This window comes from Echinops telfairi, unplaced genomic scaffold, assembly GCF_000313985.2.
Source record: "Echinops telfairi isolate 266 unplaced genomic scaffold, ASM31398v2 ScPeMD7_7458;HRSCAF=8496, whole genome shotgun sequence".
NCBI lineage: Eukaryota > Metazoa > Chordata > Mammalia > Afrosoricida > Tenrecidae > Echinops > Echinops telfairi.
The window spans coordinates 31,870,818-31,885,383 of NW_022111358.1; the positions used below are offsets into that span (position 1 = coordinate 31,870,818).

Here is a 14,566-nt window from a genome sequence, read left to right on the forward strand (position 1 = left end):
ACTCCGAAGTTCTGGAAATAAAATGCAACACTATCTTTGAACTCGAGACTCTTGCTTTCTTCTACCTGCATTCCACAGCCGTCAGATTTGATTCTCAGGGGGGTTAGAAGGCTGGTCCTTTTTCTGTCGCTTATATGAACTTGGGTACTGATACTTAACTGGAGCCCAGGAAGTATAATACGAGAATTACAGTAACAGTATTATTTTGTAGAATAGAATTAGGGTTCTAGTGGCTCCTCCATGGTCTGCTAACCTCAAGGCAAGCTGGGTGAATCCCCTAGCTGTTCTGAGGGCGAGGTTTTCTACTCCTCTCGTCTCGGAAACCCACACGGGGAGTCCTCCCTGGTCCTATAGGGTTGCGATGCGCCGGCATGGCCTCGTTGGCAGTGAGGGACCTCAAGCTCTGCGCTCCGAGACGAGATGGGAGCACTGCCATCAGCTCAGTGCCCTCCTCTGTCCCTCCAGGGACTGGGGGTGGATCCCGATTCCTGCCATCTCACCCAGACATTGCCATCCCAGACCTCTGGTCTGGAAGCCCTGCTGGTGCTAACCAAAGGATGGCAATTCAAATCCACCCCGTGGCCCTAAAAAAAAATCGGGCAACTGGCTTCAGTTTGGTTGCCAGCCTAGAAAACCCTATGGGGTGGTTTTACACCCCCCCCTCCCCCCAGACAAATGAGGCCACTATGAATGGGGACAGCTTCCTCTGCACATCACCCCCGCCCCTCTGGCTTGGCCCCCCAAGGCACGAGAGGCAGCACAAGAGGGTGGTGTGTGAATGGCTGGGAGGACAGTTCCCATGGACGCTGGGGACATGTGCTGGCCCTAGGGAGTAACTGTGACTCTGAGTCTTGTCCTTGAGCACGGAGTGTTTGGGGAAAGCAAAGAGAAGGTCGTCAGCTGCTAGAGAAACTTCCAGAGCTGAAAGGTCCCTTTCAGGATACGCACACAGGGCTGGGAGCAAAGGCGGGACTGCAGCAGGACTTCTGAGATTTAGCACGCAGGCAGCAGGCACTTAGTCTTCTAACTGAGGATGCCGCATGATTCGCATGCCTAAGCTTCAGTGTCAATCGGAGAGGGTTTTGACTCAGCCAGATTGCGGGGAAGCACTTTGGTAATGCAGCTAGCAGTTCACCATTTGCAGCGTCAGACCTGGGTTGAGATTCTGACGTAGTTACTCACTAGTTGAGACCCTCAGATGAAGGTGGCCATTCCGAAGCTCAGCCCCCTTGTCTTTGACTCTGTTACCTCATACAGCAGAGCTGTGAAGGATTGAGAACAGGCCCACAGAGCCTGCCTCCCACCTCACTTAGAGCCTAGGAGGCCCGGTGGCGTAATGGTTGAGTAGGCCTGCTAACGACAAGGGCAGCAGTTCAAACCCATCAGCCACTCCACTGGAGAGACGGGCTTTCTACTCCCTTAAAGAGTTAGTCTCAGAAACCCACAGGGGCAGTTCACTACACGGTGGCAATGAATGAACGACAGTGAGTCTGGCACAGTGGGGCAGCATACCTTGGGGGAGAATCCAGCCTATCTGGCATCCCCATTCCCATCTTGGTTCCCCATGTCTCTCTGAGCCAACAGCTTCAGTCCATGGAAACTGGAACACTGGGTTTAGCTCAGTGCTCCCTTCCCTCTGGTCTCCATCACTTCCCAGGGCCTGGAGCTCTGGTCTGGAATGCAGCAGATTGGGGGGGGGGGAACCCGGATGCCCTGTTCTCTCTCCTCCCCTCCCCATCCCCGACTTCAAAGTCTCCAAAAAGGCCATGTCACTGCTTCCCTGACCCCATAGTGGCAGTTCCATCCTCAGCTCTTGGTCAGCTCGAAACAGCAGATGCTGCACACTGGCCGAGCAGCCCACACTCAGCCTGCAGCTCAGAGGGTAAGTACCAGCAGGCCAAAGGCCTGTGAGGGGAGCAGGCTTTGCCCCTCCAGGAGAGAAGGGCAGCTTGCACTACAAGTTGAAGGAATAGGGGGCTGTCTCATGGTTAGACTTGGAGAAGGCATGAGACTTCCAGTCTGAGGACCAGGACTGTCTCACTTGTGATCAGAGCCAGTCACAAGCAGAGGCCGTGTTGGGCACGGTGGTAGAGGGTCTTAGCAAGAAACCCCGCCCTGCCTGAGGGAAACCAGGGTTGGCTGTGGAGCTCTTCTCATGATGGGGCTGAAACTTAGGTGTCCTAGTTACTAATATAAGGGGGGCAGGTTTATGGGGGTTAGCAGAGGATGGGGTCACTAGCTCAAGAGGGAGGGGGTTGACCACTGTGAAGGACCGAAAACAAGGACCAGAAGTAAATTTGTTGCTGAAGGGTTAATGTGCAAAATCCAAGCTCAATCAATTGCGCTTGAAACACCCCCCAGTCATTTAAACCTCTGGCTGTTTGAAGGCCAGGGCTGTGGCAACTTGTTAGGCGGCTCTGGCCACCCAGGGCCCCAAATCCTGCTCTGTAGCTCCCTTAGGAACAAATGCCACAGGGCAGTCCCAAGGCTAGAGAAGGCCCCAAAGTTCAAGGCCTGTTAGTTCATCCTCATCCGAAGATTTTTCCAGCCGTTTTTCTTGGCTCAGGGATCAGACCCATTGGATGGGGACGGGGTGGGGGAAGCAGAGAAAACAGAAGTCAGGACTAGCTAGGCGGCAGATGTTAGGAGGAGGAGACGGGAAAATGGTTCTAGTGGCCAGGCCATCCGAGATAGGACACCTGGGACATCTATCCACGTAGAGGCTGAGTTGGGTATGGTCAGAGCCAGTCTTACCAGATAACCCCCTCCCCACCCCTGGCTGAGAGTAATCGGGGTTCTGCGGGGTGCCTCCTTTCAGGATTGAGCAGCTTCGGTGCCCCCTTGCTAACCTGAGGTGGGGAGGAGCCAGGATCATGTCTGCCAACAAAGGCTGGTGGGTGCCAACTGAAGGTGAAGACAGCGTGTCTGAAAAACTCATGAGGAAGACCAGGGAGTCTCCACTGGTCCCCATAGGTGAGTGGGGACATGAAGGACTAGGGTGGGGGTGGGGGTGTCTTCTCTCTGTGAGACCACTTCTTCTAGTCCTTTCCAAAGGAGTAGGCCACAGAGGTTGGAGACTTAACCAACGGAAGGCACCAAGACACACCCATACAACAAAAGGAGAGTGGGGTAGACTAGTGCGCAGGCCATGGGGAACTTGGCACGGGGGCCGGAGGGATGGGAAGAGTCCAAGGAGCAGCAGTTTGAAGCCCCTCCAGGGCTTTGTTCCTCCAGGTCCTGGGAGGGAAGGAAGACAGCCGCACCCCAAAGGGTGTGGGAGTCCGTGGCAGTTGGAGAGGGGCCAGGGCAGGGCTAGCGGGGGCCCGGGGAGTGGTGAGGCCAGGCCGTCTGTCCGCGGAGGCGGCACTGCTGGAAGGAAACATCGACAACATGCCAGTGGGTCTATGGCATCAGCTCACCTGGGTGCCCAGGCCTGCCATCAGGGGTCATGTCTCTGCCCTCAGGCTTGGGAGGCTGCCTGGTGGTGGCAGCCTACAGGATTTACCGGCTGAAGGCACGTGGCCCCACCAAGATGTCCATCCATCTGATCCACACCCGAGTAGCAGCACAGGCCTGTGCCGTGGGGGCCATTCTGCTGGGTGAGTACCTGGGTACTGGGTGCTCGCAGACCAGGCCTTGCCTGGCTGCACCCTGACAGTTGGGAGACCCCGACTTCCATCCACCACCCCCCGGTTCTTGGTGCAGCCTTCACACGGAGACCTTTCCAGGGTTTTCAGTCTGACTCCCTGGCACGGTCCCTGGGGATGGGGTGAGGGCCATTTCTTACCTGTTTGCCTGAGAGGTGAGACACATCACACGGCAGGGCTTAGTGGAATTTCGCTTCCCCGCTGGAGCAAAAGGCCCAGCTACTTAATAGCTGTGGTCAAATCCCACTCCGCTCTCCCAGGTCCCACACACTGATAACCACACCTAGCCTGCCTACCTCCCAGGGCTGTGGTGGTGCTTGGTGAGCTCAGAGGGCAGCTCCAGGGAGTAGACCCAGAGGCTGGCTGCCTGGACTGAGGGGCCAGGCGCTTGGAGCAGCAAAATGAGTGGTGGCTAGGCAGAGCAGCTAGCACTTTGCATGGGCATAGCACCTGGGCAGACAGACAGCGGGCTGAAGGGTGACCGTCGGGGCACTCCTCCTCCCTTACAGGCGCTGTGTACACCATGTACCGAGACTACACCACCAAGACAGCACAGGACGCCGGGGAGAAGTAAGAGCCCACGGGGCCTGGCAGCCAGACTCCCTTTCGCTAGACCCCCTTGTGTCCTCCCAATAAAGTCGTTCTGAGGACAGTGCACTTGCTTCTATACCTGGGCGCGGGGTGAGGGGCTGGTGGGGACTAGCAGAAGGATCTAGAGCAAAGGTTTGTTTCAAAACCAGAATTCCAACTACTATAATCCCCACCTCCAGGCCGGGGGCAGTGGTCTTGTGAGGGGTCAGGTGGCTCCGCAGTAAAGCACCCAGCTGCTGAGAGGGCAGTGGTCCAAACCAACCGGAAGGTCTCCAATGGACCAACATGGCAGCCTGTGTCTGCATGGGGCTGAGCTCCCCTGTCCCGTGGCACTGTGTGAAGTGGACTGAGCTGGATGACATGGGGTGTGGCTTGGGTCCCCAAGGAAAGTGTTAGCCCTAACAGACCTCTGATCCCAGAAACCTAATGATGGTCAAGCCACCGCAGGTCTGACCCAGAAGGACAGCACAGAGAGGACAGGGTACCGGGCACAGGGCAGTAGAGAGGCCTCCACACTCAAGGGGACAAACTTCTGAGGCGGTAGCCTTCCCACTGCAGGCAGCTTCCCTGGGGCCCAGGCAGGAAGGAGCTAGCAGCTGGGAGGAAAGACAGGGCCGAAGGCCGCCTGCTGGGAGATCACACTGCCGATCCAGCGCCAGGGCCACCCCAGACAGCGCAAGGGAGGGAGGGGGGTGGAAGGAACAGAGCGAGGCAGAGGTCAGCATGTTCTATTCACTCACAGACTTGTAAAAAATAAAACTCCAAGGTAACCCTGAAGACAGGGTTTTTGGGGGGTTCCTCCCCTTGTCCCCCCTCTTTCATCCACCCCTAGTCCTGCCCGAGTCCCAGCGCCTCTCTGTTCCCTGGGAACAGGGCCAGGCGGAGGCCCTGGAAGAAACCAGGAGGCCTGACTCCTTCCTCCTTGGGGCCCTAGGCTGGAGGGTCTTGGGTGGTTCAAGAAGACAGCAGCAGCTCCCAGATGCTCTCTGACAGCAGCAAGTCCCAGACCCAGGGGGTCCTGTGTCAGGTCCAGGAGCTGCAGGGGGCTCACATGGGGTAGTTGAGCACGACGTCTTGCTTGGCAAGCTCCAGCAACATGGGGTCATCGAAGAACTTGCTGATGCTCACGTCTTCGCTCAGGCCCTGCAGAGAAAGGGCGGATGGAGGATGAGGCCCCTGCCATGCTGACTAAGCCGGGGCCACAGAGTGCAGTGCTGGGTGGGATGCTGGCGGGTGGGCTGGAGGCTCAGCTCAGGCAGGAGCTGGGCCTTGAGGGGGTCTCACAGCAGAGAGGGCCCCACAAGAGTCTGCAGGCTGGATCTTTCTTAACTGCTTGCCGTCCACCGGCCCTTGGCAGAAGAGTCCAGAGGAAGAAATGAAGAGCTCCAATGCCCGTCAAGCCCCTGGTGGCTGAGGGATACTATCGTACCTTCCTGCGTCGGGTTTTGATCATGAACTCCCGGGCCAGGTGAGGCGCGGGCTGTGGCTCCAGGGGGCGGATGACAATGCTCTTGTCCAGAGGATCACCAGGGACGATCTGAAAGGTAACAGACAGACCAGCCGAGGAGTCAGGCCCAGAATCAGATCCCCTTCAAGGGAGAAGGAGTCAGAGCTGTTGCCCACGCCTCGTGTGGAACCAGCCCCGAAGAGGTGGGAGGCCAGAGCGAGCGCCTGGGCCGCTTCTCACCTGCCAGTGGTGGAAGACAGACAGGGAAAAGGCCTGCCCCTGTGTGTGCGTCCGAAGATCGGTCTCAAAGCCAAAAGAGTCGATGGCTGGGATGAAAGCTTTGATGGTGTAGAGCGGGGAGCCTGGGATGGGCGCATCCTGGGTCACGTGCCCCCTGAGATGGAGAAACAGACTCAAGCTGAGTCCCTGAGCTGGCAGAGGTCAAAAACACAGGATGACCCTATCCCCAACTACGTGTCAACCAGAGAGCTCTCAAAGACACACCACCCTGAATGCTCTCCAGGGGGCAGGGACGCCTTAGGGTCCGGCATGGATGTGCTGTGGAAGTCAGAGGAGTGACCATCTCAAGGCAGAAGACAAGTGATGAGGACAGGACAAGGTTCTTTGACCATTCCATCACTGATGTGTGTCTGCGGTTCCCTCGGAGCGGGGGTGGGAGTGTGGCTAACTCCCATTACTGAACAGGGATGCTGCCTTCTGAGAGAGAAGGTAAATCTGGGGAGCAGAGCGAGTGAGGAAGGCCAAGCTCTACGCCAGACAGCTGTGCGCATGTAGCCCTCTCCCCCCAGTCCCCCTGTAAGTGAGGGTACTCGCCTGCGCCTGGCCAGGACGGTGTACACGGCAGACACACAGTCAGCAGGGGCCTGCACCTCCACAAAGTAGTAGGGCTCCATCAGCCGCGGCGTGGCCTGCAGGGGAAGGGAGAGGCTGAGAGGTGGGCAGCTGGGGGAGGGGGAGAGGAGACCACCCACAACCCTGCTCTTACCATGAGGAAAGCTGAATAGACAACCCTCCTGGCCGTGGGGATGATCTGGCCCCCGCCCCGGTGCAGGGGCTCCTGGGCCACCACTGCATCCAGGATCTTAAACTTGACGTTTCGAATCACTGAGGGGGAGAGGGGGAGAGCAGTGCCTGAGGAGTGGTCTGGTGCTGACCGAGGGCTGAAGCAAAGCAGCAGTCTTGGGTTGTGCCACAGCCAGCTGGCAGCCCTGAGAGACATGCCCACAAACCCCCATGGGAGGCGGGCAAGCTACTCGCTGGGGCGGGCCTGATGCTACATCCAGGCAGGTTTGGTTCAAGTGGGGCCCAGGGGTCACACAGCTTCCCGAGTCCTGTGCTTCCCCTCAGTGCCCACTGCACTCGATCCCACCAAGCCCAACCTCGGCTAGTGACGTGTGGTTGGGCGCCGACAGGGCCCAGGCTGTCATCTCCATGGGAGCAGGCTGCCCGGGCGTTTTGCTGCAGTCCACCTGCTGACCCTTTGGTGGGTGGCTCAGTGCTTACCTACGGAACCAGCAGGAACCCTCCCCATCTCCAACCACCCCAGCCACCTCCTGACACTTCTTGTTCAACACCCAGAGCTGGATCCTTCTCAGGAACGAGGAACAGGTGCCACTCTGGCTACGCCTCCATTTCCAAGTGGAGACAGACAGCAGGGGGAGGGAGGGAGAGATGGAGGAGGAGCTAGGCGGAAGCTGGCCCACCACCCGGCTGGGCCTGTGTACCTCAAGCTGTTTCTCCTCCTGTGCCCAACAACGGATGAGATGAGCCCATCCCACCTCACATGCCCAGCAAGAAACCCCACCTAGTGGACAGGCTGGGGTGGGGGGACCATCCGCAAACTTACACTCATCACAGAGGGGCCCCTCCCTGGTGCCCCACTGAAACCCTTGAACGATGCTGTCCTTCACGGAGCCGAGGAGAGCCTTATCCACCTGCACAGAAACACCCAGGCCCCTTAGCAGCAGTCTGGGCAGCAGCCCCAGTGTTGGGAGGGGAGAGAAAGTGGGTGAGCCCGAAAGAGGGGGTGTGTCCTTCAGGAGGAGACAGAAGGCTTCCCGGGGACAGGGGGCCCTTGGTAGTTTTCCCCCCTCTGGGGTAAGAAGCGACCACGGGGTTGCCATCAGTTCTGCTGTACCTCCGAGGGCAGAGTGTCATCCACCAGGATGTTGGGACCAGTGGCGTCTGGCCCAAAGGCCCAGATGGAACGGGCAGCCAGCAGATCCCAATCATACTTGGTCTGGAAGAATTCGCCTAGTTTCTTTCTGGAGGAAGGAGGAGAGAGGGATGGTTCTGAGGCTGCTGGCTCCTGAGTCCTGGCCCTTCCTCTGGAGGACAACCCCCTTGGCCCACCTACCCTGTGGCCAGGACACGTAAGGGAAGACAAAAGTCCTTCCCAGAAGGAGGTGTGGAACCAGAGGTCCAACAGGCCAGAGCCGCTCTCTCACCTGTTCCACGTGATCTGGACCACCTCGTTCTCTATGTCCTCGGCCAGGCCCTTCTCCAGGGGCTCGGCAATCATGGTGATCTTGTTCCTGGTCAGGAAGGAAATGTCAGGAGGAGGGTTGGCACCAGGGCACTGCTGAGAAACAGGGACAGAGAGGGCAGCTGAGGCTTCCGGAGAGCCCTGGGGGCCAGGCGGGGCACAAAGAGCTCAGCTCAGTCTCCTTTCACTTAAAAAAAGTAAGTTTGGAACAAAAGTATAAGATGGTCTTATTTTAAACAAGTATTTAAGACTTCCTCTTGGGAGCACCCAAGGCAAAAAAAAAAAAAGAGAGCATTCCACCTTGTCCACAGGCACAGAGATAAGCGTTTCCTAAGCACCCCCTGCTCCCGCCCCAGACTCAGCTCTGATCTTCGCCTCTGTTCCCAGTGTGGGGCTGGGGGTGGCAGAGCGGGGAGAGTAGTATCCCACCAGCCTGTCACTTCCAGGGACAGTAACTACCCAGCTTACTTCTTATTGGGAGTTTCAGCAAAGCACTTGAGGGAGGATGTTTCCACCACTGTCTCACAGAACGTGACAACCGGGTCAGCCACCTGGGGAACACGAGGACTCATTGGGGCCAAGTCTCAGGCCCCCCAGAGGGAATGCCAATGCGCCACTGGCACTAGAGCGCCCTCGGCCCCAGTCACCGTGACAGCCACGGGCGCACTGCTCTACCTTGATGTCGATCTCCGAATACATCTTCCGCAAGTCATGCATCACACAGTCCAGGTAGAGCTCCCCGGTGCCCAGGATCACGTGCTCGCCAGACTCCTCCACCTGAAACACCGACCTTGTACCACCAATGGCAGCTCCCGGGCCACACCCAGGAAGGGGCCCCAGCCACACTCTGCATCTGTTCCAGTGTCATCTGGAGATCAGCAACCTAGGACTCTGGACCACTTGGCACAGCACCAGGCGTGAGGTCACGGAGTTAATTTCCATCTTAGCCATTTAGGGAAATCCCTGCTGACCCGGAAGCCCTGGTCAGCTACTCAGAAAGGTGTTGCTGGCAGCTCGGGGGTGGGGCAGGATCTTGGGGGTGGGGCAGGATCAGAGGAATTCACTTTCCTGGGAAATCCAGTGCTGTGGGGGCCTGAGCAGGAGGCAGCAGAGCTGGGTGGCTGGGTATACCTTGGTGGTGAGAGAGGGGTAGCTCTTGTTGACTTTGCGCAGGCCGTCCAGCATCTTGGGCAGCTCTGAGGGATTGACAGGTTCCACAGCTATCTTGATCACAGAGGTGGTGTTGAACTTCAGTGGCCGGAAAATCTGAGCCTGAGGTCCAGAATGCAAAGGAGTGAGGGGCTGCAGGCCTGTACATGCCTGACAGGGCCCGCAGGGTCTAAAAGGGCTGCGTGGGGCCCCCTGAAGGACCACCAGTTCCCCAGTACTTTGGCCAACTGAAGATGAAAGGGGAAGGAAGATGGCAGTTCTTACTAATTCCTAGCCCAGAGCCCAAACACAGGGAGAGCCCAGAAGACTGAGCCTGGGACAGGGCCAGAACTCTGGGTGAGTCCCAAGCGCTCTGGGAGGGACATGCTTCCTATGGCTCTACCTCTTCATTGCCTCGGGGCTCAGTGATGGTCGCAGTCTTCACAATCGGCTGATCAACACCTTCAATCAGCACCCAGTTGCCAGCAGGAACCCGATTCACCTCAATGTGGTACCTGGAGCAACAGTCAACAGGAGCAACTGGGCTCTAGACACCTGGCAGCTACAGAGTGCCAGGCTCTGAGTCAGGAGCAAGAGGGAGCGGAGCAGCAGAAAACACGCTTTCACGGCAACAGCCTGCTCAATGCAACGAGGGCCTCAGTGTGAGGCCTGCTGGGGGCGATCAGAGATAAGCTCTTCCTAACCCAGTCTTCCCAGAGGTATCAACCACACCCCAAAGTGTCACTGCACCAGAGGGTCTCGTCAGCCCCCTAGCTCATCCATCTTCTCCTGCTTGCCTCCCGAGGAGCGGGCCAGCCACAGGGGAGGAAGAGGAACCACAGTGAAGCAAGGCAGCCCTGCGAGGGAAGAGAACTCCGTTCTGGCAGACAGCTAGTTCTGGCTCTAGCGAAGGGTGGCTCCACAGACTGGGACATTACAGGGACCCAGCAAAATCACCAATCTTGGCTCAAGGGTAGATGGGGGAGGTTGGCAAGCAGTTTCTTTTGGGAAACCGCCGGCAGGTTATGAGTTAAGAAACACAGAAGAGGAACTGCAGAGAGGACTGGTGGAAAGGGGAACCTCTGCACACATGCTCACACAGACATCTGAAGGGCAGAGGAGAGGCTGCCACTGTCCCAGCAGGGCCTTCGTGGTCCTAGAGATCTTGAGTAGCAAGAACTAGAGGTCAACGGATTCGCTGCACCCCATCTCAGCCCCTACTGTGGGGAACCAGGCAGCCACCGTTCTCCAAGGAAGACCTTCTGGCTCTGGGGAGCCCAAAGGCTGAGGCCAAGGCATGGCCCTGGGGCTGGGTGGCTGTGTAGTACCTGGCCACAGAGATCCAGAGGCGGCCAACGGTGCATATCTGGGAGTCTTCCTCATCCTCTAGCGTGTAGTTCTCCCCGAGCACCTTCACAGGCTGCCCGGCGTGGATGGTGCCGCTCAGCACCCGGCCGAAGGCATGGAACTGAACACCATCATCTGTGCTGTACATCTTGGTGGTGTGGCACATCAGGGGGCCCTGGAGGCGGGGACAGAATGCAGCTTGAATCACAGACACTTCCTGGAGAAGCCCCACTGTGCTGTGTCCCCTCCCTGGACAGGGGCACAAGCTCTACGAGGAGGCAGGCAGGACCGAGGGGAGCACTCGGCTAGCTCCTGGGAAAATTCTAAACGAGGCTCCATCCTGCCCTTAAGTTCATGAAAGCCTTAGGTATAGCCACCAAAAACCACCACCACCCGTGTCCTTTTTCTGGAATGACGAGGGCCATGAGAGAAAAACGCAGCTTCAGGCAGCAGAGCGGCAAGGGGGACGAGATGACTTTCCTCTGAAAATGTAATTCATTATAACTCACAATTTCCAAATGACCATCTGCTCACACTGTTATATAAGAACCTGTTTAACTTGAGGAATAAAAGGCTGGGGAGGCTTTTTTTGAGCCAGAACTTCGAAGAGTAGCTTGCCAGGCACCATGCCATACACAACTTAAACATCACCATGTGAGTGAACCCTCCTAACCACCACACAAAGCCATCCGCAGCTTCCCGACAAGGACCCCGGCCGGCCCGAGCACAGAGAGCCCTGGGCAAGGTTCCAAGGCAGGGCCACTAGGAGTAGCAACCTCTGGCTTCACACTTAGGCCTGTCAGGCTCTGGGGAGGAGGAGGGAGGGATGGAAAAGCAAAATTGGAGAACTGGGGGCGTCTTACATCGGGGTCACAGTCGCTCATGGCCTCGCCGAGGTCGGAGTCCACGCCGCCAGTGTAGGTGTGCTCAATCTTGGGTTTGGCCCCCACCTTCGGAGAGGGGATATGCTGCACACACATGTCCACGAAGCCTGTGGAGGGCGAGAGCGCAGCCAGCGTGCTGATGTGGGAGGGAGGGAGCAGCCAGGCCTGGTCCTTCCACGATGGCCAGAAAGCTTGGTGATGGGCCCATTTCTAGCTCTAAAACACTTGGGGGGGGGTTGTCCTTTGGTTTCCTGGGAGTATGCTGCTCAAAAATTTGGCGTCACACTGAAGCCAGGAAGAGCAAGCGGCTGGCCTTAGTGGCATAAGGGCCTTTAGAGGTAAGTGACAAGGGTTTTCAGTGTCACCATCATCCAGACTTTTACTGAAGCTGAGCCTGCACTGCACACGTAGGGCTGAGCTGCACAAGGCTCGCCATCTACTCTTGCTGGATCTACCTAGCACGCTTCCCCCTTCGAGCAATACGCAACAAGTGATGCTGTTGCCCTGAGAACCCTGGGAGCAGGCATGCCGTCCTGGGAGCGTTTGCTTAGTACCCTGTAGTTCAGACCGACAGCCAGTGTGAAAAGGGCGCCCCTTGGCATTCAGGCAGACCCCAATTCCCAATAGACTTAGGGTTAGCGAGCTTCCACCTCTTTTAAAGCCCTCCTCTTACAGGTGAGAAATCAGACACAGAGAACTGTCCCAAAGTCACCTTATAGTCAAAACTCAGCTCATTTCTTGGCCAATCCAGTCTATTCTAGTGTCTGCCCACGGTGTTACTAAGAGGAGGAAGCAGCTCTGAGGACAGAGAGACTGGGGTCTATGACCCACGTCCTCCTCTAGTGCTTTCCCCACCACTCACACTACCCAGAGACCACCTTTCTGAGCAGCCTTGGCAAATGCTCAGCGTTTCCATGTGTCTCCCCAGCCCTTCACTTGCATGCTCCTCCTAGGAAAATCCAACCTTTTAAAAAACTTCAATTTTCTTTGAAGTTTCAAATCCATTCTTCAGTGATTACAGGCCTTGGGTTGTCCAAGCACCTTACCCTCCTTTCCTGAGCTGCTCCTGAAGCTGTAACACAAACCCACTGCCTGGGAGCTTCCTATCTCTTCTGGGGAGTTGCTGCTGTCAATCTGATCGTGGAGACAGATCTCATAAATGAGCAGAAGGATCAAGATAAGCATTCTTTACTAATTAAACTAAACTGCTAATTGGCTTGAAGAAGATTTGAGGAGCTATTTTGCTTTAAGATTTAAAGATGAGCTCCAAATCAGGGTCTTAGCTAGCCTGCTGGGCTCCACAAAGTCTGAATTCCATAGTTTTGGATCCAGAGATAACATTCCTAGCACCACCCTTTAAGGAACAGAGCTAGGAGTCCCCAGGTGTGTCGGATCTGGATCTCTGTAGAGCTGAAGGTCGCTGCCCATGCCTGCAGGGAGGGGGAAACTCCTCAGGCCAGGGACGCCTGTGTGCGACGGGCCATTGTTTTTTCATTACCTGTAAACTCGCCAAAGAACTTCTTGCAGACAAGCCTGAGCAGGGGGCGAATGTTCAATTTCAGCTCCTCCTTGGTCAGGTGGATGCCAAGTTCATCCAGGGTTCTTGGGAGGCTGGTGTCCACATCACCCACCACCTGTGAAGGTGCCAGACATGGGTCAGCTGTAGCCCTCAGGGAGCTCCAGGGAGGAGACTCAGAGGACAACTGCCCCAGGCTCTCTTCTATGGACTTTTCACCCAGCCGTGAGCAAAGCAAGCTCGGTCAAGGCTCCAGGCCAGTCTGGAAACCAGGCACCCTCACACGGCTCCCTGTCCATGCTGCCCCCTGCTGTTGGGACAGAGGTACCTCCTCCCACTCAAGATGTCCCTGAGGCCTCCCTCTTTAGAGCCTTCTCATTTCAAGGATCACTGCACTGGAAGGAACCAAAAAAGGTCACCTAGCAGCCTGCCCCCCGACAGGGCAGGGCCAACATAAATCACCCTTAGCAGACTCGAGGTCTCCACCAAGGCAGACGCTATAAATTTCTTTTATGAATCCACTCTGGGCCGACACACGCTGCCAAGTCTTTTTCAGCACTAATAGGTTTGTGTCATGTCATTTTGCTTTGCTACCATTTGCTGGTTGGTCAGCTGGAATGGCCGCATGCTACCCCCCGTCCTGCACTGGGCAGTGCTTACTCAAACGTGCCCAGTTCACGCAGTGGCGGAGGAGAGGCCTGTTGGGCACATTTCCGCATAACACGATCATCCTCTTTCCGCCCTGCCTCGGGCAGCTCCAGTTCATATAAAGGCCACGCTGATTTTCCTTCCCGCTTCACTGCACCCCCACCTTGACGCCTCCTAGCAAACGTCAAGTCGACCAGAAGCAACGCTCACACAGCCCTTCTTGGTTGTTAAGAGACTCCTCTTTAAGGGCTGTACCGTTTCATCAGCTTTTGATTGATAGATGCTAATGAGCCTTTACATCCAGAAATGTGTTCTTCCTGTCCACATACTGCTGTAACACACACCCATATCCGTAGATGTCTGTGCCCTGGGGCACGTGGTGGCTGACCCTCTGCACAGCCAATCTGTCCACAGACCACCTCTAGGCTACGCCCTGTCTTGTGTGCCTTTCCCCTTGACCTGATTTCAACAGCACTAGGACTGAGGCAAGAATAAAGACCAACGGCCCTCAGCCTTTGCCACAGAATGCTGAGCGAGCGAGCGTGGGGAAGAGAGGGTGGAAGTTTACCAGCTTTTCCACCTTGGGCTTGGAAGGGCAGGCCTGCATCGGGACCAGACCACTCACCTGAGCGAGGATCTTATAGAGGGGCTCCAAGATAAACTCCACAAAGCTCCTCTGGGAGCTGCTGGTCGGGGCCTTTTTGGTGAACTTTCTCCTGAAGAGAGAGACCGAGAGTCATGAGTATCCCCGCAGGGAGAGGGCCACACCCCCCAGTCCTGAGTCTGCACAGGGGTCACGGAGAAGCACTGATGTGTATGTGATCGCAGGAT

At 56.7% G+C, this 14,566-nt stretch overlaps 2 protein-coding genes across 5 annotated transcripts in view; one reads left to right on the top strand and one right to left on the bottom strand.

Moving 5' to 3' along the window:
* The first annotated feature begins 1,012 nt into the window (after positions 1-1,012).
* Positions 1,013-4,302, top strand: HIGD1B (HIG1 hypoxia inducible domain family member 1B). Of its 3 annotated transcripts, XM_045299889.1 has the most exons (5): positions 1,013-1,114; positions 1,753-1,882; positions 2,819-2,973; positions 3,465-3,599; positions 4,157-4,302. In XM_045299889.1, exons 3-5 carry the CDS (start codon positions 2,874-2,876, stop codon positions 4,219-4,221), a joined length of 300 nt encoding a protein of 99 aa, XP_045155824.1. In that variant the 5' UTR covers positions 1,013-1,114; positions 1,753-1,882; positions 2,819-2,873; the 3' UTR covers positions 4,222-4,302. The 3 variants fall into 3 exon arrangements, with proteins under 3 accessions (XP_045155824.1, XP_045155825.1, XP_004707285.1); XM_045299890.1 differs by lacking the exons at positions 1,013-1,114; positions 1,753-1,882 and adding an exon at positions 2,624-2,732; XM_004707228.2 differs by lacking the exons at positions 1,013-1,114; positions 1,753-1,882 and having other exon boundaries at positions 2,624-2,973.
* Positions 4,303-4,950: 648 nt separating this feature from the next.
* EFTUD2 (elongation factor Tu GTP binding domain containing 2) overlaps positions 4,951-14,566 on the bottom strand; it is a 37,585-nt gene continuing 27,969 nt past the window's right edge. For both annotated transcript variants that reach the window (XM_004707229.2, XM_045299548.1), the window contains 16 exons: positions 14,361-14,451; positions 13,070-13,205; positions 11,551-11,678; positions 10,669-10,862; positions 9,744-9,855; positions 9,323-9,463; positions 8,867-8,968; positions 8,660-8,742; positions 8,154-8,240; positions 7,844-7,970; positions 7,553-7,640; positions 6,692-6,810; positions 6,520-6,614; positions 5,926-6,079; positions 5,668-5,775; positions 4,951-5,381 (listed from right to left, as the gene is read on the bottom strand). In XM_004707229.2, coding sequence (XP_004707286.1) covers positions 5,286-5,381; positions 5,668-5,775; positions 5,926-6,079; positions 6,520-6,614; positions 6,692-6,810; positions 7,553-7,640; positions 7,844-7,970; positions 8,154-8,240; positions 8,660-8,742; positions 8,867-8,968; positions 9,323-9,463; positions 9,744-9,855; positions 10,669-10,862; positions 11,551-11,678; positions 13,070-13,205; positions 14,361-14,451 — 1,861 coding nt within the window. In that variant the 3' untranslated portion in view covers positions 4,951-5,285. The remainder of the gene's footprint in view (positions 5,382-5,667; positions 5,776-5,925; positions 6,080-6,519; positions 6,615-6,691; positions 6,811-7,552; positions 7,641-7,843; positions 7,971-8,153; positions 8,241-8,659; positions 8,743-8,866; positions 8,969-9,322; positions 9,464-9,743; positions 9,856-10,668; positions 10,863-11,550; positions 11,679-13,069; positions 13,206-14,360; positions 14,452-14,566) is intronic.

Coding starts and splice junctions, on each gene's coding strand:
- HIGD1B (XM_045299889.1), top strand. CDS start 2,874: ATGTCTGCCAACAAAGGCTGGTGGGTGCCAACTGAAGGTGAAGACAGC. Junction 2,974..3,464: donor GTCTCCACTGGTCCCCATAG/GTGAGTGGGGAC, acceptor CTCTGCCCTCAG/GCTTGGGAGGCTGCCTGGTG. Junction 3,600..4,156: donor CGTGGGGGCCATTCTGCTGG/GTGAGTACCTGG, acceptor CCTCCCTTACAG/GCGCTGTGTACACCATGTAC.